The following is a 24,123-nucleotide window of genomic DNA, read 5'->3' as shown; positions in this document are numbered from 1 at the left end:
AATGAAAGGAATCATTTTTAAGAGACTTTAAAATAAAATGCAGGTTATTAAATAAAAGTATTTATTTCCTTTGGCAGAAGAAACTCCATTTTCCAGGTTTATTTAAGTCCAAAATAAGCACGAGCTGGGATATCGGTGCAATTCTCCCATCCCTGCAAAAAAAAAATTAGCAAAAAAGAACGTTATGCGCATTTCAAGGAGTTAGTCCCCCGCATGTTACCAAAATTGGTTTTTAAATTATTGTAGGGGATCATTAAAGGTTCAAAATAAGCGTGGTCATTTCCCGGAAAAGCGCTGGGAAATATACGAATTTTCCGGTTTTCTGTTTAACCTATGTTGATTTATTTCTCAATTTATAGCAATTGTAGAACATTGCGATTGGTGTCAAATGAAAGCTATATTAATGCTTAATATTATATATTAAAACCATTTTCCAAAATGCACTAGAAGGTGAAAATTCAGAAAGATTTTCCGAACACGCATTTTTTTTTCGCCTCCCATTTCCACAATATTGCATGGGACCACCTGGAACATCCCTTATTTTGTAGCATTTTTAATTATCTTTCATTTGGTATAGCACTTGCAGGGAAAATCCGCTGGGAAAACTCGCTACAGAATGATTTTCCAAAGTTAAGCACGTTTTCGCATGGGAGAAAAAGAGATGGACAATTTTTTTCTAGGGGAATTCTTAGAACATTCTGGAAACATCAAAGAGGAGAAATCGTTTATCTCTTTTCTTCCAACGCGAAAATGTGCTTAATTTTGGAAAATCATTCTGTAGCGAGTTTTCCCAGTGGATTTCCCCACCAAGTGCTATACCAAATGAAAGGGGATTAAAAAAGCTACAAAATGAGGGATGTTCCAGGTGGTCCCATGCAATATTGTGGAAATGGGAGGCGAAAGAAAAATGCGTGTTCGGAAAATCTTTCCGAATTTTCACCTTCTAGTGCATTTTGGAAAATGGTTTTAATATATAATATTAAGCATTAATATAGCTTTAATTTGACACCAATCACAATATCCTACGATTGCTATAAATTGAGAAATAAATCAACATAGGTTAAACAGAAAACCGGAAAATTCGTATATTTCCCAGCGCTTTTCCGGGAAATGACCACGCTTATTTTGAACCTTTAATGATCCCCTACAATAATTTAAAAACCAATTTTGGTTACATGCGGGGGACTAACTCCTTGAAATGCGCATAACGTTCTTTATATGAAACGAAATACGCCAGTAAAATATGAAATTATAAATTTAGTATTGAAAAGGTAAAAGAGTTTGTTATTTTATGTCATAATGAGCCTTATTCAGAAACTAAGAAACCCTTGAAATCTTTGAATTTTGTACTATTTCAAGATTTCAAGCGAATTTCAAAGGTTTCTTGGTCGCTGAATAAGGTCCCCAAAGTTTAATGAATTCATACCTTTAAATGTCTAAACCTAAAGCAATTTCTCATTCGATATTTCTATTAAGAAATTCAATAAATTAGATTTTACGTTTCGATAATATTTTTCATATTCTTGGTTTCTATTCTTTTTTTAAACAAATTTTTAATATAATACTAATGTGTTATTCGTATTGCAAACTTGGTAGCCTAAATTATATATGAAAAATTAGTAGAAACGAGAAATAACTAATTTAATCACGCTTAATAGAGTATCCTAGTACCTGTGGGTTTTTTTATTAGACAATTGAACTCAAATTTACCTGAACAGTTCCACGGAGATGGGCTCTGTCGAGGTAAGCGTCAATGGCTCCGCCAACAACTTGCTCGAATTCATCCATATCGGGATGAGGAATCTTGGACAAAACCCAAGCATCCTCTGTATAAAACAATAGTCCATTAATTTAATTACTAATTTTAGATAACAAGTGATATGCTGCTCACCATTGGATTGTCCATTGCCAAGATTGTGGCAACTCCAAATGAGAGAGAATGAGTCGTAATCAGTGGCAAGAACTTGGTAATTAATGTTTCTGCCTGGTTCATCATCGAAAGTCACCTGGAAGCGAGCACTTCCTGCCGCACCAGCCTCACGAACAGCATTTCCATAACGATACAGTTCATCAAAGTTATTCTCAATGTACACCCATCGGAAAACCAAGTCCATCGTATCAGCTCCAGTTGCATAATACTCGAAGGTAGCGCAGTCACTTCCATATTGCTCTGATGTCTCATATCTGTAGACTTCGTACCAAACTCCTTGGTACTGCACAGAAAATTCATCATCCACTTTGAATAATTAAATTAAACAATTTTCCCATTCTACCTGTTCAGTGTTGAAATTTTCAACAGCAGAATGACCGGGGCATTCCCTATCGAAGATGAGACCCAGAGAAGAGCCCACGAGGGCCAACACGAAAAGCACAACCTTCATCTTGCCACTGAATTCACCACCCACAAAATGATTGAGTAAAAACTGTTGCAGCATCTATTTATATTAACTGATAAAATGCTCTTATCCTTATCATCTCTACGGCACAGTTGAGATATCCTATAATCTCTTCGGGAAAATATTGACGTGTCTTAAAGTCTGAGCGATTTATTGATTGAATAGCGTGAGGAAAGTGTGACTTAATTTTATTGTGGGATTTTTCGAGACTCGCTGATAAACAGTGGAGGCATATGTTTCTTGCTATCAGTTGCCACCAAAATACTTATTGGTAGATACGTCAAGAGAGAAACCCAGAGGGAAATGTACATATATATATATATTTTTTTTCTGGTGGAGTGAAGTGAGAACCAATCAAAAAAAACTTGACCTATAGAGACCTCCAAGTTACACGTGAATTTGCAATATAACAAAAAAAAATCTTTATCTTATCTAATCAATTGAACAGGCTCGTGAGATTTCATAGTATGAGTTTCACGTAAAATTGTGCTACACAGGAGTTTGGATGAGGGAAGTACTTGATAAGTATACTTACACATAGTGATTGATAGCCTATAATTACTTGGCGCCAGTATGCAAAAGTCAATTTTCCATTAAGAATATTAGAAGGTAGGTATACAAAGCTTAATACTCTATTTATCTGCAGAGATATTGTACGTAAGGTACCATATAATAGAAATAATCTCTTGGGAAAATCACGTTCTTCCTTGCGATTCCGAGTAAGTTATTCTGCAGATATGTACCCCCAAAGAGCTTGCATCCTCCGGATACGCTGGAGAAACTCTTAAAAGAAAATGAGCTTAATTGAATTGCTCATGGGACTTCTCTGCTAAGATCCTTTAAAGATTGCATAACGAAGCCTTCGGGCACTTTAAGTGAAAATACACCATCGACTCTCTTCATCTGGAATATCAATTTGAAGCACTTTACCGAAAAGTTTATTGCAATTAAAAGAAGAATTCGCATCTCCCATTTCAAAGTCCTTTCATCCTCTTTTGTTTCTTTCCCTTTTCTCTGGCAAAATGAGAACAAAACTTTGTCTAAAATGTTCTTGCACAAATTGGGGAGTTCAGACATGGGGGTACGTTCGATATTATGCATTATTATGTTGTATTTATACACTAAAAAATTTTAAGTGAAAAACTTTTTTTTTTAATTAAAAAGCTCAAGAAATAAAATTATTACTCTTATGTAGGTATTTATATTTTTACATTACTGGAAATTCATTGTTTCTATACATGGTGATGCTCTATGGAATTATATATTAATTAATTAATTGTACATATATGTGTATCAGCAATTTTTATTTATTGTACCTACTGTGAAAAAAATCAAAATAAAAAAATTCGTAGCCAAAATATTTAAATTTAGTATAATACATTTCGTGTATACAGTGAAGCTTAAAATATTTGATTTACAAAAATATTGGTACAAATTTTTTAAGGTCGGGTATAATAAGTTTAAGTAATTTAAGATAGTTATAGAGAGACTCTTTAACCATTGTAAAGTGAGGCTGGTAGTTCTCCATTTTGCATATAGTTACATTCCCCACCCTGTTCCTGCTTGAAAAGGTACTCTCTTTTGTAATATCTGTGCAGGAGTTTGTCTATGATGGACTTTGTGTTTAAATCTGGGCTAGGTTTTCTTGTGTAGATGAAGAAATCATCGAATGAAGTGTCTGGACTTGCTTTGCGGCAAAAGTAGGTCACAGAGTAATTGTCATAATCGGTCTCTAAAATCCAATGATTGGCGAAGAATGGTTCATCTGTCCAAGTAAATAAAAATAGTTTGTATAGGAGGTGTTAAAGTTAATTATACATTATGCCATTTTCACATACTCCATCTATATGAGATGTTCCATCGACCTTCCAGGGGACTCTGCTGGGGCTCTGTGAACACAGCAAATGTTTCATCTACTTCATAGCCCAAATTCTGAGGGAATTGCCTGAATGTCCGAATTCCAATAGTTCCAGTAGCAATTCAGTGGTCACACTGGCTGGACGTGTTCACATTTTGGTGCTCTGCCTGAGGTTTTATCAAAGTATTAACAGTTTTTTTTGGCTATCGAGTGCAATGGTGACTTGTAAGCTATGCAAGCAGAAGCTCACTAGAGCAGAGGTTTACATAGATTGTGCTTCGTGTAAGGGGTATTTCCACCTGAAATGCTTTGGTATCTCGGAAACACAGTATGAAAAGTCTAAGATCACGAATGCCGCCCTCAAATGTGGTTCTTGTAAGTCAACGCAGTTAGCGGCTGGTGGATCTTCTTTGACTGATGGAGCTCCAACTATAATCACCCTCAACGCGAAAGTGGATGATTTGTCTGCATTTATCTATAAGAAGATGCATCTACTCGAGGTTTTACTGGAAAAGGTGACATCTCTCACGAAGGAAAATACTGAATTGCGTAAAAAGATTGATTCTTTGGACTCAAAAAGTGTTCAAACCGATAAAAAAATCAGTGATATGGAACAGCAAATTTTTCGTCTCTCATCTGAAAGTGACGATCATTCACAACGGCAATTGCTTACTACAATAGAGGTTCAAAATATACCGGATGAAATGCTTCAGAAGAATTGTGCATTGACTGCGATTCAAGTGATAAAAAATACTGTGAATTACGATCTGCGAGAGGATGAAATCCAAAGTGCAAGGTTAATCAAAGATGGAAGTGGGAAAAAGACAAATATGATCATTCTGCGGCTCTGCGATTTGAAGACGAAATCTAAGATTATTAAAGCTCGCCAGGAAATGCATAAGGCTAATAACTTTCGTGGTATCAATCTGACAGTCCCTGGTCGCAATAATGTGAAGATTTATATCAATGAGAGACTCACACCACAACGGAGCAATCTTCTTAAGAAAGCAAAAGAATATAGAAAAGAGTTGGACTTTAAGTTCTTGTGGGTTGTTGGAGGTAAAATAATGCTGAGAAAATGCGAGGGTGGACCTGTGATATTCATAAATTCTTATTTAGATCTTGAGAAACTGAAAACGTAAAGTGATTTTTTTTGATATTGTGAATATTCAGTGATTTGCTGTAGGTAAAAATTAGGAAATATCTTTGTGAAATTCTGCTTGTTTAATTAATCATTTAGTTTATATGATTGAATTTTTGCATGTCATCAAAGTCTTTTTGGAAAGAACGAAAATTTGTTTAAAAGTAACGTTTTCCTGGCTCTATTTTTCAACGTTTTGATTTCATATGTGCCACTTTTTTGCTACTCACTCAAAGCTTACAGCTCAATTGAGCTAGCGCCACTCTCATTTTTTTGTGCTGTGTTAGATGTATAAGCAGAATAAAACCTGTTGTATATTAATTGTCATGAAAACTTTGTTAAAACACTGTTTTTAAAAGAAATTTTTGTAATGTAAAAACACACTCAAAGAATGATGAATAAATACTACTACTAATACTAATACTAATTCCATTGGGGTGTGCAGTGTAGAAAATTGTGTTGCAATCCCCCAAGAAGGCATAGTTATCATCTGGCCTGAGATATTCATACCAGAGTCCAGCATACTAGAAATATAAACATGTAAGGAGGAGGAAGTTTTGAGAAAAGAGACACAAACCTTTGTTATGTTAAAGTTCTTCTCCACCGGCCGATCTGTAGGGCACTGCCCAGGGACCACCCATATACCCCAGACTGCACTTAATGAACATAACAAAATTAAAGCTCTCACAAAACTTTTGACCATATCGCCCATTTTGTCAAGACAAACTGACAAAGATGTTGTGTGTGACTCTCCACTGATGTGACTAATAAATAAATGTGTACTAAACATGGCACAGTTCACAAGGTTAGCAGGAAGGTTATCGTCTCTTTTGTCAGCTAATTCAATTAAATTGACTCAATGTTGAGATCTATCTGAACTCCTCACAACTCATCCGAATTTAGCTGCAGAAACTTTGGACTCACACATCAATTGGTTTTGCTAACAAACGAATATAAAGTTAAAGATTACATAATACAATAAAATTTCGCTGCTGATTAAAGCATCATAGACTTATCAAGTGGATAGAATCTTTGAGATTTTGTGAGAAAGTTAACATTGTTTCTTTTGTGAATATGCTATACTTACAATTGAAAGATTAATATCTTCTGATTAGATTTCACTTGGGATGTCCCATGAATTAATATTCTTTATGGCTTTTTTTTTTAAAGAAATTTATTGTTAATAAAATATTTCTTTGTGATATGCAGAGAATATGATCTATCAATTGAACTTGTTGAATTCATTGATTTATTAATTGAAGATTTGCAGAACTTAACGTTTCTATGACAAACACTTATCATGAATAAGGAGCTTTTGCAATTGTGCGGGCTAGATGTTCTATGGCAGGCACAATCTTGCTATAAATAACCCAAACTTGGCATACCCTCTAGGGGATGAAAGCACAATAATCTCTTATTCAAATTTATTAATAGTGCTATTGACTCTGTGAAATACGATATTGCTGCTGGATGGATAATATCTGGGCATATATTGAAGGTTTTTCGGGTTGAAGATTGTGAGAAGCACACTGAGAAATATGGAGTGCTTCGAAGGCCGCGTCCGAAAATGAAAATAAAAGTGTATGCGGAAAGTATAATATGAATTGCGGTGAATCGAGAAATATTAAAAATTTGGGATAGCATAATATTACATATTCGACTCAGGTTCATGTGTGTGATTTAATAGCGGCGAAAGCAAAATTTTTATCATTCATAGCAGCATTTTTACGCAGTCTTTAACGATTATTCATTTTTGCAGGGCGGAGGAAAACCAACCCCAGGAAAGAAGAGAGTGTACTTTCCGCGTTAAAGTATATTATGGGAATTATTTATGATTTTCCAGGGTGCTCGCATGTATGGAAAGTTTTCCACCCCTCCGGTTCCCCGAGTTCGGCAAAAAACGACCCATTCACTGGCTGCGGCTAGACGTTTTGAACGTTAATCTTTCGCCTCTAACCGTATCAAGCACGGAACGTGACGGGATGCCTGAATATTCTTCATCTTTTTATTCCTGCCCCATCATATTTTATTGCACTACCCTCCATGTGGGCAGCACATCATCCACGTTGAATTTCATGTTGTTTCTAAATTTCAAAATTTACGCTACACACACTCCTGTGTTTGACGAATTTCTCTCCATGTGAAAGTTCCCAAATAGTCGACAAAGGATGCTTTCATATAGGCAGGATCAATTTGGAAAACTTTAGGATACTTCCAATCGTTTTAACATTCAAAATAGTTTGATAGATTCTGTGAAATTTTTTTTAAATTTCGTTTTACATTCAATGTTTAAATAAAGCAAAAGTTTTCCAACCATCTGTACATCACGACTTGAATCTTTGTTGCATACTTTGTACAACAAATTTAAACCTTTTTAAATCAAAATGGTATTTTTCTAACAATATTTTTCATCAATTCGATTGATTATAAATTAGTTTAAAACTAATTGACCTTATTGGCAAATAATATTTTATTCTAAATTAATTTGCGATTTATTTTGATTTCTTTGATTGTAGCATTAAATATTTGCTAACTAAAACTTTTACTAAAATGAAATCCACTAATTTTTGTTTGGAGTTTGGGTAATACAATTTATTTCGATGAAAAGTTCAATTATTTCAAAATTATCTCTGCGTAGAAGATATTGGAAACACTTTTCGAGTGGACCATTGAATTTATTTTTACTGAATCATCGAAGTCACTTCACTCAAAATCCTCTTAAATTTACCTCCTTAGAAATTTTATATAAGTGCACCAGGCAGGGGTGGGCGTGGGGTGTATATTTATAGTACTCATGCAGCTTTGATGATGATCGGGAAGACTTAATTCTAATTCTATTACACATGAGAGCATCCCATAGATATTTTACTGTGCAACTCTCCAAATATTGGAGGAGAACTTGGGACAAAAGCCACTTGTGATTGCCACATGTGAAGGTATTGTGTCTCACGGGTGTGGTGTGGTGGCTCCTATGTATGAATCAGGGTTGGGGGTTGCCTCTTAGGGGGATAGATTGGACTTGCGAATATACATACATATATATTTATATCGAGAACTGGGTAAAGGATCTCTATATGGTATGGGAAATATGGTAATTTATACCACCTCTTGTTATATTCCAAACATACTCATACACTGCAGCATTGTGAGGGCATGGTGCTGCAGCATGGTTAGGGCTTTCATGAATTTGCGGGTCTCATGTGCATTCATGCTGGCTGGTAGTGTGCAGTGCAGCCTCCGACGACTGTCATAATTCTGCTCCGCACGTAAATGTCGTCTGGGCTGGGAGAAAAATACATAAATTTATCCCCCGTCTCTCGTGCATATTTCCAGCAATTTGCTGAATTTTGAAATTTTCACCAACTCTACACTGTTTACATCCTTTTTTCATCCTTTTCCTTCAACGACACTGCAGAGGCGACAAGGGTCTTTCATTCCATTTTCTCAGCATTGCCAAAACGATACAGTGGAACTGGGTGACAATTTTCATAATTCAATTTTCCATCCAAAAATTAACATTTTTCCAAAAGAAGAATATTCTCGGTATTCCACATACTTGTTCTAAAAAAACAACATTTTTTTTCATTATTATCTTTTTATTGGAAATTGTCGTTCTTTGCGTCTTCGTCTGTTTTCTTTCATCTGCATCATGAGATAGTCATATGTGTTTTACAAATATAATTGTAATTCCCTATCGAAAAGTTTAATGAGATGTAACTGATTGATTTATCAAATAATTGCTAAGTACATTTCTGTTGAATATACGTCACCAAATTAGAGAGTGTTGAATAAACACAAAGTTAAGAGACTAGCATCGCAATTAGATAAATTAATATTCGGGGATCTTTCTCATTGCTTTTACCTTATCATTTTCATAATTTAAAAGCTTACAAAATTATAGTATTTCTCTTCGATTTAATATCATAATTTTCTTCCTATATTTACAAAAAGTACTTTATCATCTTTATGCTTTTTTTCTCACACTATGATATGATTTTCTCTTCGGATATTTTAGTTGAAGAAAAGATTGTGGGATATAAAGTTTTTTTTTATTGATGCCAAAAAGGACACAGTTGAAGGAGGTGAAAGGAAAATTACTTTGGTTTATTATTTTGTGGTAACAGGAGAAAAGAGGGAGCTTTCATTGCCCTGAAAGTCTTACACTATATTGTGTATACTTTTAATGTGTTGATAAGAAACATGGATGAGTTAAATTACAGAGTCAAGTTGAAAATGTTTCTTCTTAACCAAATATTGTTTTTAGTAAATGAAAGATGGTAAAATTTGAGCTGAAAAATCAGTTTTTTTAAATGTTATTTTACACAAAAATAAAATATTTGTATTCATTACACAAAATGGGAAAATATTATCCGTTATAAAAAGTAGTGCACAATTATTTTTCGCATGGAACTACTCTTGTGGTTTTCGGTGTGTCGTGGGTGTTTGGTGTAGAATTAAAATTGCTACCACTTAACACACACAGCACGTTCTAGCACACCAAGTCTTAATAAAATAATGAAAAGAGAAAGTTTTTCTTTTCATTGTGACAAAGTAGCAAAAATGAGTCTCCTACATCAATTGCAATTACGTGAAATTGAGTATTTCAGCTGTGAGGATGAAAAAAAAAATGTTCACCGAAATTGAACATTAATTGTGAAACTTTTTCAATATCAAAATAGAAAAGTTTTGCATTTAGAGAACAAAATTTATATTGCTGAAACTAAGTGGATGTGCAGGAAATATAAAAAAAAAATCAGTTAAAATTTTTTCGTACCATTGACAGAGATTTCCAAGAGTTTTTCTTATAAATGTTCGTCTTTATCGTTTAGATTTGCTTAATTTTTCCAATATGTTTTTTTTCTCAAGAAAAAAAAAGGATGTCTTCGAAAGCTCCTTCTTTGCTCTTCCTCCTTCAATTACTATGCAATTCCTTTTATGTACATTATATATTTGAAATATCTTTTAAATTGACATTTTATTGATTCATGCGGGGGTGGTTGAAATTCGTTTTTTTTAAGTTCTTACAATTTATATTTTTTTTAATAGAACACGAATCCTCATGTTAAGCTAATAAGATGATTATTTTTGCAATTTGTCTCGTCGCTATATTTACATTTCATCTTATATATATGTACGTTCGTCGCAGCACTAAATCTATACGATGAGACTTAGGGCTTGTGATTGCAATGAAAAGATGATTGATTACTGAACTATCATATATCCATTATATTTATATGTTCTATATACATTATTATTTAATATATCTACAAGATTTTTTTTACTATGTATATCACCCTTACATACTATCATTCTTTTCTTTAAATAGGACTTTAAAAAATTTACACAATTTATTTACAATGACTTCAACAAATTCAATAGGTAGGTATTTTTTTGACTCTTCTTCATAATAAATTCTCGTAGTGTTTTTTTTCTTCTATTTTATCGGTCTTTTTTATGAAAATTAAGTATCATAGTAATACACATTCTTTAATTGAGGTTTTGTAGCGCCACTTTCTTCTACCACACATCTACTAATCTCTTTACAAATTTTACATAAAAATGATTTTTTTGAACAAGTCCAAAATTTCTGAAATATTAATATCCAATAAAAAAAATATATAACTTGTTTTTAATATAAAATATGAGAATATTGTAATGGATGAAATTGCTTTTTGTACTAATTTGTGCTAATCAAAAGTGTGTAACTATTGGAATAGGTATTAAATTTTTTTATGTATAGCTCTAGAATGGTGGAATTGCCAAAACTTTTATAATCATGAAAATATAAATATATTCTGGATTAAGCATAAAGATAGTAAACGTGAAGAAAATAAATTTTAGAGATTTAAATTATAACGGGAAACAGTAGGTACGGTTACTTTACATCCATGAAAATGTCCCAAGAGGCTATTTTATATTACTTTTATTTAAAAATGATTTTTAATAAAATATCTTTTGAAGAACTTTTCAGAGAACACTAAAAATTTCAGTAATTTCGACTTGTTTTCTGTTTTATTTCACTATGACTATGAATGCTGGCTGCGTTGATTGCATTTGGGGTGGAGTGCAAAAGTATACTCTTTGTTGGCTTTTGGGGTTGTGTTTTTTTTATGTTCAAAAAGCTTAATTGTTTTTGGTTTAATTTGAAATAATTGAAATGCAAATACAAATTCATTTGAATTGCTGTTTTTTTTTTACTTTACCCAATTTTTCTGCCCACTTTTTAGTGGTCATCCATTCTTTTGCACACGAAATACGCTACTATAAACCATAAAACCAATGTCATTATGAATATGTATGTAGAAATTGTTTACAACGGTAATTGTTTATCTGATGGAAAAATTAATTATTTTCAATTCCATCATGTTCTATCTGAAATACTGAACGAAATATAGAAATGCGACATAACAAAATATATCGAATTCAACAGAACAAATTGTTAAAATAGACAATACCAGACAATTGGAGATAATTGTTTGAATGCGATGAAAACAATTAAGATTCCCCAAATGTTTCGAAATTTTTTTTACAAGATTTTATTTTAGGATACATCATTTGTGCTCTTTTTTTTAATTTCTTTTTACTCATTATTGTGTAGTTATGCTTTGAATGATTTTCCCATTCTCTAACATCTTTAGAAGAATTCTCATCGGTTCGGCCCACATTTTCAATTCTATACAAGAAAAAAGTGTCAATTTACATACAATTCTACTTAATGATTTTTATTACGCAATAAAAAAAGACAGTCTTGAGTCTTTGTGTGTTTACAAGATAATTAATCTAGTGTTGTTAAAAAAAACTTCATACCTAATCAATTTTATATCATTTTAGCAACACAGTATTGAACAAAATCACATTGCATCATCAACTATCTCTTAAATATCCCTTAGATCAGTAATGAAAACTTCAATTAAATTTTTTGTGAAATTTTTGTTGTATTATTATTCTATTAGGTAGGTAATTGATATATAAAAAAAGTTTGTCTTGTGAATCAGGATATAGAAAACTTATATTGAATTTTTAAATTTATTTAATGAAATTTAAATAAAAAAATGACAACATAGAATTAAATACCTGGTATTCTTTTGACTCAAGAGAACTTTTCATGACTGATCCCAGATATGACTTCCTTAGCCTTAGAGTCCCTATCCATTTTACGATACATCACATCCCTCTTGAAATTCTATATTTACATTTTACGTTCCGCCCAAGCGCCACAACGGGCCTCAAGATGCACTAAACGGAGTATTCTTTGGTGCACTGTCTTTGCGGCCATTGCGACCCCAACCACTTCTTGTTGACGTCTGTGTGTGCTGACTGTATCCAGAGTCGCTGCCAAAACTTGAGTCTCGACCAAAGAGATTATGTGCGACCCCCGTAGCTCCGACTTCCACGGGTTGCTGACAGGGTGCTCCACTAGGTCCGTTTCGGAAAGTTGTGAATTCAGGCAAGATATAGGGGTAGGGATGATTGCGATCATGCGCTAAGTATGGATCATAGAGTAGGCCATCATGGAAGACGGGTTCAGCGTAGCTGTAGCTAGGATCGGGAATAACATGGCCACTGGGTGCAGGGGCAATGATGCGCCGTCGATCGAGGGATCGAGGATTTGAGCGAGCCCGAGGGGGTGGATGGTGGTGAGTTAGAAAGTTTCTAGGGTATGACGGCACTCCACGTTCCCGAAATATCGTTGCCACAGGATGGGTTGACAGTTCTCGATTAATTTGATTCCGTCGTTCCACTTCATCCTCATCACCCTCTGTACTTATTGTCGATGATGCTGTAAAGCAATTCATTGTATTGCTCCTCGTACTACGATTAGTTTGCGTTGGATTACTTGTACCGGCTGTTGTATTATAGGGCAAGGTCATCAAGTGACCTCTCTGCCCGTAGATTGTGGGTAGCACCATCTCGGAAGTGTAGTCTTGCTCCGAGGATGTATTTAACTCATCGGCACTAAAGTTCGGCACTTTTCCATTGCGAGTGCTATGCACTTTGCGTCCCCTAAAGAGACTACCCGGACTAGCCATCATACTACGACTTCCTGCAACTCTGCTAGTTGCATTTGGTGCTGGCGGTGAGATAAGACTATTTTTTTCGTTCGTGTTTCTCTCACCATTTCCACTGGCGCTTGCACTTCCGCTACTCGAAGGTGCAGTTGACCCACTAGGAGCACTTCGATCTTGATAAATCGTGGCCACGGTTGAGGTATCAGGCGACGTTTTGTGAAAGGATCTTTCACCGGGCAGACTGAGTTCATCCTCGGCAAAGTCATCGTCTGAATGAACAGGAGGCTCAGACTCTCCGTCTGATTCCCTTGGTGGACCCAGTTCTTCGTAAACATTATCATGAGAGCGATAGGGGTCTGGTCCGGGAGATGAGCAGACAAACAGAGGCGGAGAGCGCGTCATGGGGTAACCACTTGGAAAGTGTATCGATTTTGGGTGGAGCATCTGGAAGGGAGAGAAAAATGAGACACTTTAGTGATATGTAACAATTTAGATAGTGTTAAAGAATTAAATTATTTCCATTTCTTTCGCTACATTTGACTCGACTGCGTTTTATGGGGCTAACAAGTGTTGCTTTCGGAGATACGTACATAAAATCAGATAATTAAAAAAATTTGTTGTTTATTAATTTGTATATATTCCAACAATTCAGTAATAAAAAAAATAGTCGTAAAAAAGAAAATGAATTAATTACTGTGTCTTGAGTTGATCAAAAGTCTGGTGTTGAGTCTTGCATTAAAAGTTTTTTTTTCTTTTTCTAGAATAGTTTGATATCATTTTTTTTATAGGTACTGTGATCTATTTCATATTTTTTAAGTATTATTCCAAGAGAAGAACAACTGATATGATTTTATCCAAAAATTCTTTCTGACTCGAAAACAGTACTATGTTACACTTTGATAGTTTTGGGAAAATGAGAGCTAGTCTGCAATATAATAGTATTGGCGGAAAAAAATTAAAAATAAATCGGATATGGGTTATTATTAGCCAATATTCTATTGGTTAATTATGAAAGTACATATTTTCAATTAATTAATTTTCAATTTAATACAATTTCTTAAGTGAGAAGCCTCTTGCGATTCATGCTATATTATGGGTGAATTCTCGAAGAAGGACGACTGTGTCAAAGGAATATGTCACAGTCTGGGAAATGTAAGGACGATGTGGAAATGTAGCGTAATATTTTTCAAATGTCTGAGCAGAGTGTGTGCTTATCATGGCGAAAGAAGGAAATAACAATCTCATTGATTGCTATCTTCAAAGTGATGCAAATATACAGCGAAAGTTTTCCTTGAATTTCCGGATCGGTTTTCCTTTCGCCTAGATCTTCCATTTTCTCTCATCAGTCAGAAAAATATGCCCAAAAGAATTTTCAGCGCAATAAAAAAATCTTGCTACTTCTTATAAACCTTTTGGGGATTTTTTTTATGCTTTTTGCACTACCCCCAGGGTATAAAATGAATGAAAAAAATCCAAGAGAACGGAAGAAAAAAGAGAAGTTTTGAGACAAACAGCAAAGGAATATCTTATAGAATTTCCTCTAAATTGAGTCCTTTGACTTCATCGTTCAAAAGAAAAATTTTCCTCTCTTTTATAATTCCTTTCGTATTATATACAAATATTTTTTTCACTCTTGTTACCCACTCAAGGAAGGAAATGAACTCTGGTCAAGACAGAGAGTGCAATTCTTTCAAATTCTTTGATAACGAAATTTCTTCCACGTTCCCAGCAAAGAAGATTCGAGTGGTGGGAAGTGCGGAAGGAAAGTTTGCAATTTATGTATGTATGTAGTGTACACACAGAAGTGGCGTAGGGTGATGGGTAGCGAACAAAAAAATGGTGAAGAAAGGAGGAAATACTTGAATTGAACTTTATTCTGCACATAACAAAAAGAAAAATTCTTAGTTTATCTGAATTTCCGCAAAGGAGAGATGAGGTGTGAAAAAGTACAACTCGTCCTACATTTTTTTCTCACCAACAGCGGAAGTTTTTACCTCAACAAATAAAATACTCATGTAGAAGATCCTCTGCACAACTCTCCAGGGTAAATTTTGTACTTTCTAGAAGTGCCTACGGGTCTAAGAGTGGAAATTACAGCATTTTTCTCTCATGTCCCTCATCATGGGGAGAAACATAAGTCCTGAATTGCAAAAGAATCCACACTTTTCTAAAAGTTTTTGCTACATAAAAATGCGAAAAGTTGGACGCATAGTAATTCCTGAATTGTTGCAACAGAAATATGTACATAATGTACATAACTGTAGAGAAGAGTGGAATAAAAAAAAAACTCCCTCATTTTCCCCAGTGGGAAGTGTATCAACTGTGGTATCAAAAAACCACAATGCCAATCTTATAATTGTGTATAATCAAGTTTTAAGCAACCACTAAAAAGCAAATACAGCTTATATGAGGATTTTTTTGCTATGGAAAGTACCTGTAGAATTTTCCTAAGTTATTTTTTTTTTCAATTGTCGAAATAATATTTTTCTTGGGATAAAAAATGTAATATAAAATTGAATTATTTTTTTTTAGAAAGAGACATTATCAGAGAATAATATTTTGTTGTAGATATATTTTAATGAAAGTTTTTCGCAACGCGATCCTTATATCTAATTAAACGCGATAGCTCAAATCCTTTTGATGTTAAAATTACATAGCGCATTGTTGTCTTCTGGATACATAAATAAGCTTAAGACTGCGTCAGGTTAGAAGTTGATTTGTGACAAACAATGAAGAAAGTGCATTATCCACTTTATAGTTCCGAAGAATGTTTCTTCATACACTCATACAGCTCATATATAATCCTTCTTCTTTTCTTTCTTACATACATATAACTTTTATATGGTGCACACTATAGGGAAGATAAACGAATCTAGATATTTAGAGCTTCCACAATTGGATTAGTACCGCGACGTGAAGGGATACTTGGGATTAATAACAAACATCCATCCACTTCATACTGGGTCAAATAAAATGGAATACGTATGTATGTATATAGTGACTAGTGACAACAATCATAGCGATAATAAAAAACCTCTTCAATGACAATGAAAGCAATAAAATCGGTGGATGCAAAACTACAAGCCCATAGCATGAATTGTGCAGATAAAATGAGTGCAGAAATTTTCGCGCCTCTCGAGAGTCCTTCACAGTTGAATGTTGAGGACATCAATGGCGTTTTGGGAATAATCACACTGTCGAGAGATAACATCGTCAAAATTATTTCTGTGCATATTATAAATTATATGCCATGAAAAGTTTTTTTTTTTATAAAAAAATATTGTTCTCATCTGTCTGTCTTGCTTCCTCCTCTTAAGCCGACGATGTACGGATACTTGTGCATTCAGAAAGGAAGTGCTTCACAGCCGTTCAAGACTACGATGGGTGGATGCACTCCTCTTGTATATCCATCTATCCCAGTAGAAATGAAAACTATATAAAGAAATGCATTGAGAAATCCTCAAAAACGTGTTGCTGAGAGATACTTAAGAATGTGATGTAGAATGGGGGAGTTGTGTTGTCTTTACGGGGGAAATATTGTGTTGTGAAGAATTCAAATCCCTAAGTGGTGTGCAAAATGCAGTAGTAAATTCCTCAACTATGTACAGGCAGGTGTCACAGAGTAGAGTGGCAAATTGCAAAGTCAGGTTTGTCTGTCTGCCCACTTGTCTATTTGGTGAACATGCCCAGTTGCCAACTGCTGAGCATAGTTTTGATGTGGTTCCTTTCCGTTCGACGACTCGGGTCAAAGCCAAGCGGTGGCATTTACTCAAACCCACCAAAAGTTACAGACCATGCAGAAATTTTGTGTGCACAAGGGGGTCCTACTGTGTGTATGTGTACTATGCACATCTCTCCCACCCCTATTACCTGGCAGCGAATCCTTTTAGTAAAGGTAGGGTGTTTCATATTACAGCTCTCATTTTAGAGGAATATTAGTTTTAGATGTTTAGAAAGTTTTCATATTATAGTCTCATGAAAGAGGATAGGTCACTTATGTGAATTATCAAATTTTGATTCGATAAAAAAGTAAAATATATACATATTTTTTTGTTTTTTTAGAAGAAATTACCGAGAGTTGTGTTAAATTAACTATGAACGAAAACTAAAACCAAGATTTAAGAAAGAAATTTGCAGAAGAAATAACAATCTCAAAATTTCTAATAATTGTTTAATCTTTTAATCGTTTTCTTATTAAAGATAATAATTAATATCGCTTTGTTGCAGAAAATGGAACAATAAAAGTGTCACATTCAAATTAAGAGAGGATTTCATGTTCTTTTGCCACAGTATAGATAGAAACCAGATATTATCCAGCTTGGTAAAATCTGTGGTACTTTATTGACCCACCCAGTTGGAATTTATTGCTAAAACTCATGCTCTATACGGGCAATATGGCTACGCGTATATTGCTAGCAAATACATGAATATAGGGGTTTCTATAGCTTTGAATTTTAATGTGCTCTGCATAAAGCATTTACTGTATTTTTGCATTCACCTGCTGTACAGAAGACTGAGCTTTTGTTTACTATTAAACATATCCTGGAGCGTGGTTGCAAAGCGATGCCATCGGGTGGGTCCAGAATGCTTTTCCTATACATAGGACATGGTTCATGGATCAAAGCTCTTTTGTTTGATGATGCGAATGTGTGTATAGTATGTAAAATAGTTTATAAACATATGTTATGTATATGATTTGACAGTTTACAACAAAAAAAGGATCACACCATAAAGTTTAATTTAAAATGTAATAACAGTGTTTTGAAGGTGAAAATATCGTGAGAATATTCATTCAGTATGGAGATATAGAACTATTTGTAGTGTCTGAATTTGAGACACAAAAAACCTCTTTTGTATGCATGGTGGTAAAAATACACAAACCAGAGCGTTCGTTGGGTTATATTGAAAGCTTGAAAGCAATGTCACATAAAAGCTCCATATCTTTAATGTATTCAATTTAAGTAAAAGAACATGAGAGGTCTGAAAACAATACGCTTTTCACAAATCAGTTGGTTTTTTTTCGCACAGACTGTCTGATCTCTTTTAAAAATAGCATTGCTTTTAAGGGGAAATGTCACCTTTTATAACCTGGGCATAGCATACACATATATTCATAAGTTCCCTTTAATATTAAAGCACTATCTCATTTTATGTATTGGCCAAGAGCATAGCTGCAAGGTAAAACTTCATCAAAATCCTAGGAAGGGATTTAGCTTATATCAAGATTTCATTCTAGGAAAAAAATCTTTATTTTTAATTTAAAAAAAAAGAATTTCAGAATAGCTGGTTTGAAACTTTGTTGATGCAAAGTAATTTACATGTAAAACTGCACATGTTTAAATCTGAGTTTCATTTTCAGACATTTTTAAAGTTTTTTGACGCTGAATATTGTAAAATATTAAAAAGTATACACATTCACAATATGTATACTACGACGCATCCATCATGAAATATTGTAGTTTCACAAATTGTTTCTCTGAAAGGAAATTTGCAATACATTGAGTGGACAGAACGAGCAAGTTAGTGAAAGTTTTGGTGATGAAATTAAATTTTCAATAGGTCAATTAAGATTCAATAGAAATTTTCGATATAAGAGAGATTGTGCTATATGAAAGACGCTCTCAAACTTCTCGAACAATGTTGACTTTGTGTGGCTCTATGGGCTGAAACATAAGTTTTAACCCCAAGTGTCTATACGTATATGGGTAAATCTTTTTATATATGAAAGGGTAATGGGGAGGGGTATAAAATATGAGAGCGATTGATATAATTCATAGCTAAACTTTCGCAGATTGAGTTCTTGTTGACAGGATTCTCAGGCTGCGGTACATGGAGAACAAACAACTAAAAGCTCCCTGAGAAGTGGCTGTGACTGGTGGTTTTCAACCCAAAATCGACCATATATTTGGATGGGAGCTTTTCCCATAACTAAAGAAGAAGGGTTTTGTCGTGTGGGTTGACGGAGTCAACACACTGTCGGAGCTTAAAATTCAATTCGACAGCTACCATAAGGCAAATATTTGCACAAAAACGACCTTGCCCAATTTATTGGTTGACTCCCATACCCGCGTACGAAAATCAACCTACAGTATTCCTCCTCAGTTCCAATAATATTCACAGAGTGTGTGGAGAAATATTTTATCGGCCAAATGGAACACAAAATAACGATAAAACCCACACATTATATAGGATATTATGAAGGATCCTTTACTATGTAGTTTTTCTCTTAACCCATGGATGGACACAGCAATATGAGTATACATTCATATGTACATATGTATATCCTTACATTCTTGTCTTCTCTGGAATCAGCACAGACCTGACAGTGTATTTCACGAGGCATCTCATTTAGTTGGATAGAATTTCAATACACGATAATCCAATTTAATACAATATTCCCCAATAATATTGAAATATGATATTAAAGGTGTTTCTATTTGCCTCAACAGTTGTATGGATGCTGAAAGAATTCTTGAACAGGATATGGTGTGAAGGAGGATGTTTGGATGCCTGCTGTAACACAGTATGTATACCAAGACCAAATAGATCATGGCATTTAAATGTACAATTCACTAATTTGATGACTGTGAAAGGGTTTTTGCGCAGGAAGGTACAAAAAAGGATCTCTTTCAATAATTCCACCCATTTTTTACATGCTCTTTCCGCATGGCAGTTTCCTTCGCAGCCCCAGCTATAGTAAACCCTTAATGTAGATCCCATGTAAAAAGCTACAAGGCACTCCTATCGGATTACCCGGGAGTTGCTCGCGTCTTTTTCCCCATTTCCCATCTCGAAGGTCTTTCCTCATAACCGTTTCATTAACAAAAGGCGACGACGTCTGAATCAGCACACAATGCAAAGTGATTGTGTCTGGTGTGACATGTTGTGACAGTTTTCAGTGAAATATTTTGACAGGCCTCTCAACTTCTCAGCGCAAGTCTTATAGGCCAAGAGAAAAGAATCTCCATCGTCACTTTGCGAGAAGGAATTCAAATGAACCGGATGCCTGTGTAAATTGAATCCACAACCACGCAACAATTGTGGGAGTCCTTAAGAGCATCACACAAGAGTCCTTCGCACCCTATATATTATACTCAATCTAATGGATTTTATGCCCTGCACACATAAAAAAGAGGAAATTGCCATTGAAGGCAAAAGTAATGTGTACCTCCATATTATGTTGATGCCTCATGACTAGGGGGCGACTGCCGAGATGTGCATCAGGATCTTCGTATGTGACTGAATGCCCGCTGGATACAGCCGTGGTGTCCAAATGTCCTCCTCGTGTCGGTGTCTTGCACGGCAAGAAGTTTTGAACTTTCCGTTTGTGTCTGTAAAAGACAAATAGAAGGAAATTAATTAAAAGTATTCCAGGATGAATGCAAAACAATAAGTCAAGGAAAAATGCAGTTATTTATATTAAAAATTTTGAATTCATTGCATTCACTTGATTGATAATTAAAATTTCTTTAATAAGAACATATCTCTCAGAAAATAATATTGCTTTTTGAACGAAAGGATTTTTTTTGTTTATTCTACCTGAGAACTTTAAAGATGAACATTAATAAATCGATTGATTTTGCAATAATTTTACTATTTCGAAAATTAAAAAAAATACTGGTTCGTCTAGTAATTTTTTTGGACACGTATGTATGTATTTGCTAAAAAAAACTACATAAATGCAAATATTCAGTGAATTTGCATGCAAGCGAGGTGCTTAGTCATGCAGATATTTCATCCTGAAAGCTCTCGTATTGCCACGGCCATGTTTTCTTGAATTTTTCTCTTCCCATATTATTTACATTCTCTGCCAATAGAGAAAAATCTCTAAACTTGATATTTTCTTCATTTCTGCATGAGCTGTAGGGGGAAAATAAAAAGCTGCAATGTGCTTTCATTTTTTAACGCTCGGTGAATGATACCTGCTTTATACCCTCAAGGTATATCTTTCTCTTCTCTGTTGCAGAATAAAAATACCCTTTACAGCTTTTGAGAAAAAAATATGAATAAGCTTTAAACGAATTTATAAAAAGAAGACCTATAAGTATTCTTCGAGAAAGTTTAATATGATTTTTCCTTCGTGTACAGGGTATAGAGAAAATATTATAGAGAATGTTTTACACGGTTTATTGAGGATTTGAAGGAATCACAGCTAAAAAAATCTAGCTCATTTCATCGGTAACAAGAAATTAAAATAGGTGTATTATTACCTGTTTAACAATATTGTATTTACTTGAAATTAATACAAAAACTCATGAATATATAAATACATACAGCTCTTATGCATTAGCATTAAAATACTAGATTCTACAAAAACTCATTTATATCACTTTGAAACCTCCTATCTGCTAAATAATTCAAGATTAAGAGAAGAAAAAATTATTTTTACGTGGAAATTCATCCATAAATGCTATGCTGGTGGAATTTCAAACAAAACTCGGAGAATTTTTATTCAAGCACTCCATGTACATATCAAACATTAAAAGAGGAAACGTTTGCAAAATAATGTTTACCGGAGGTATTAAACATAAGTGGAAGTGATTAATCAAAAAATTGCAACCTCTACTCCGCTACAAATAAGTTAAAATTTGGAATAATCTGTTTGGCGATACTGTCTATGGAAAAGAAATATAACTAGCACTGTAAACAGAGAGAATTAAAATTTGATAAATTCATTGTTAACGAAATAAAATCTCACAACTTTCACTAGAACTGGTCTATGTTATAACAGGCTTGGAATCTGTTAATTAAATTGCAATTAATTTTATCAAGTTATACTCCTCAATTCGATGTTATATTCAGGCAATGAATCTCTCAATATCCAATATACACTACTTCAGTAGAAAATAAAAAGTAAAATTACAGCCATATTTGGAATAGGCAGAGAAGTTTTCTTTTTTATTGGCTTTATTAAGATCATTTATCTAGATTTGTACGTTACTACATATTCTAAAGATTTGAGAAAATGCGTTAAATAAAGATATATTGTTTTTGTTTTATAAAATGATGGTCATATTTTTTTGTTAAAACATAAATGGCAGCTGTTTAAATAATACAACAATAATTAAGTTTTGTGTATTTCAGTGGAAAAGGATAATTTAATGAAAGTAAATAAAAAAAAGCTCATATAAGGTATAGAACTTGAGGATATAAAAGAAGCTTCGAAAAGAACTCCAATAATTTGAATTTACTGTTTAATTTCAGTATGATCACTATTTTTCCCATTTTGTTGTTTTCCCCTTTCCATCTCTCATACAGGGATTTTCATCACACTGTCCCGCAGAAAAGCCATTTTCATCGACCGAGCCGTAAAAAAGTCCATTGTGAATGGAAAATGTGCTTTTAGTTATTATGTGGTATTCAAAAGCAATACTAATGTAGGGCGGGGCAGTATGGTGGTGCTGAAATTAATCTGCAAAGTCGAGGTACTAGCTTTCTGTACATCATATATTGCATTGTTATTTTAGTATTCGCATCCCTTTCAGCCCCCCCAAAAACGCAAAAAGGAAGAGGAGTCAAATGGGGTCTGGAAAATAATGATGGACGAATGTTATTCAATGGACGTTATGGGTTCGTCCTCCATTTTCCAGCTCCACTGCCGGTATAATCTGTGATTTTGGTCGACAGCAATCTGTGTCAGTGGACTAAAAGTGGCAGATGTGAGTGAGTGTGGTTTATTTTGGGACGACCACGGTTTCGGTGAAAAACCAAATGTGAGGTCATGAACACTGCGTCAACGTCAGTGTGTTGGGAAATTTCGAAATTTTCCTCTATGTCACCCTGTATGGATGTTTTTCCTTCATTGCTATTATTTATTTGGTTGAATGCTAGTATGTTCCTATATACGAATATTATTCATTTTAATTCTCGCTCTTCTGCGTGGGAACTTTTTGGATGCGTGATATATACATATAAATACATATATACGAACTATGTATGTAGAATACATGTATACCAATTAAAGCATGTCAGCTACAAAATACCCCCAGCTTTTGGACATTCACAATTCACTCGAAAGTCCAATAGTTTTACCCTGGCTAAAATCATAGAATTGAACTTTTCTATGGGATTTGTCCTCTCAGCTGACATTTTAGCTTTTCCTGTCAAAGGAATTTCACTCAATTTATTGGATATCTCTGAAAAGTTCGTGTTGCAGGAAAATTGGATTATTTTTATACGACAATGGCTACAAATTGTGAAATTTTAAAATGATAGTTTGTTCACCAATTGTCTGAATTGACAGTGATAGGTCTGACTGGGATAAATATATGTAGGTGCAGTTGAGTGATAAGTATAATTCATTTCGTTTTTAGCTTCAATGAGTGACAGCTATTAAAATTTTTGTCTTCCTCAAGATTATTCTATCACGTGGTATTTGCATCTTGCTATTAAAAAAATATTTCAGCTCAAAGGATGTTATGCACAATACAAGGGCGAAGTACCTAATTGAAGGAAACGCAGAAAACAATTTTAACCCACCCAGTCTTGTAGGGAATCAAAAAAGGATAAAGAATCGCCAAAAATATTCACCTTTTTCCACTGGGGTCACAACGAAAAAAGGCAATAAAGTTTTGTAAAAATTCAAAAAAAAATAGCCGCCATTCGCCATTTTGTTCATTTCAATGCATGAAGCATATGTTTCAATGCTTCGCCATGAGCTTGTCTATGAGAGTTTGACATTTCATTCATGTTTTTTTGGGAAAAAATAAAAAAATTGCG

General features: G+C 34.2%; 3 protein-coding genes across 5 annotated transcripts in view; all 3 read right to left on the bottom strand.

Moving 5' to 3' along the window:
- The window catches only part of LOC129797484 (protocadherin-23), a 953,251-nt gene that overhangs the window by 389,131 nt on the left and 539,997 nt on the right, over window positions 1-24,123 (bottom strand). The gene's annotated exons all lie outside the window — the stretch shown is intronic.
- On the bottom strand, window positions 48-2,635 carry LOC129797734 (lopap-like). Its single transcript, XM_055840568.1, has 4 exons — window positions 2,274-2,635; window positions 1,892-2,213; window positions 1,711-1,826; window positions 48-152 (listed from the first exon to the last, which is right to left on the bottom strand). The coding sequence occupies exons 1-4, from the start codon at window positions 2,433-2,435 to the stop codon at window positions 99-101; spliced, it is 654 nt and encodes a 217-aa protein (XP_055696543.1). The 5' UTR covers window positions 2,436-2,635; the 3' UTR covers window positions 48-98.
- Window positions 12,091-24,123, bottom strand: part of LOC129797543 (uncharacterized) — a 62,356-nt gene continuing 50,323 nt past the window's right edge. For both annotated transcript variants that reach the window (XM_055840248.1, XM_055840247.1), the window contains exons 4-5: window positions 20,573-20,735; window positions 12,091-13,848 (exon numbers count right to left, since the gene is read on the bottom strand). In XM_055840248.1, the coding sequence (XP_055696223.1) occupies window positions 12,622-13,848; window positions 20,573-20,735 (1,390 nt within the window). In that variant the 3' untranslated portion in view covers window positions 12,091-12,621. The remainder of the gene's footprint in view (window positions 13,849-20,572; window positions 20,736-24,123) is intronic.

This window comes from Lutzomyia longipalpis, chromosome 1 (assembly GCF_024334085.1).
Source record: "Lutzomyia longipalpis isolate SR_M1_2022 chromosome 1, ASM2433408v1".
Classification (NCBI taxonomy): domain Eukaryota; kingdom Metazoa; phylum Arthropoda; class Insecta; order Diptera; family Psychodidae; genus Lutzomyia; species Lutzomyia longipalpis.
The sequence above is the reverse complement of the archived record's forward strand: the minus strand, read 5'-3'. Positions and strand labels throughout refer to the sequence as shown.

What these genes read in the sequence shown, in the direction of transcription:
- LOC129797734 (XM_055840568.1), bottom strand. Translation starts at nt 2,435, where the DNA reads ATGCTGCAACAGTTTTTACTCAATCATTTTGTGGGTGGTGAATTCAGT. An exon ending in TGGCAATGGACAATCCAATG is followed by an intron (nt 1,827 to 1,891) that starts GTGAGCAGCATA and finishes TGTTTTATACAG; the next exon opens with AGGATGCTTGGGTTTTGTCC. An exon ending in ATCTCCGTGGAACTGTTCAG is followed by an intron (nt 153 to 1,710) that starts GTAAATTTGAGT and finishes TTTTTTTTGCAG; the next exon opens with GGATGGGAGAATTGCACCGA.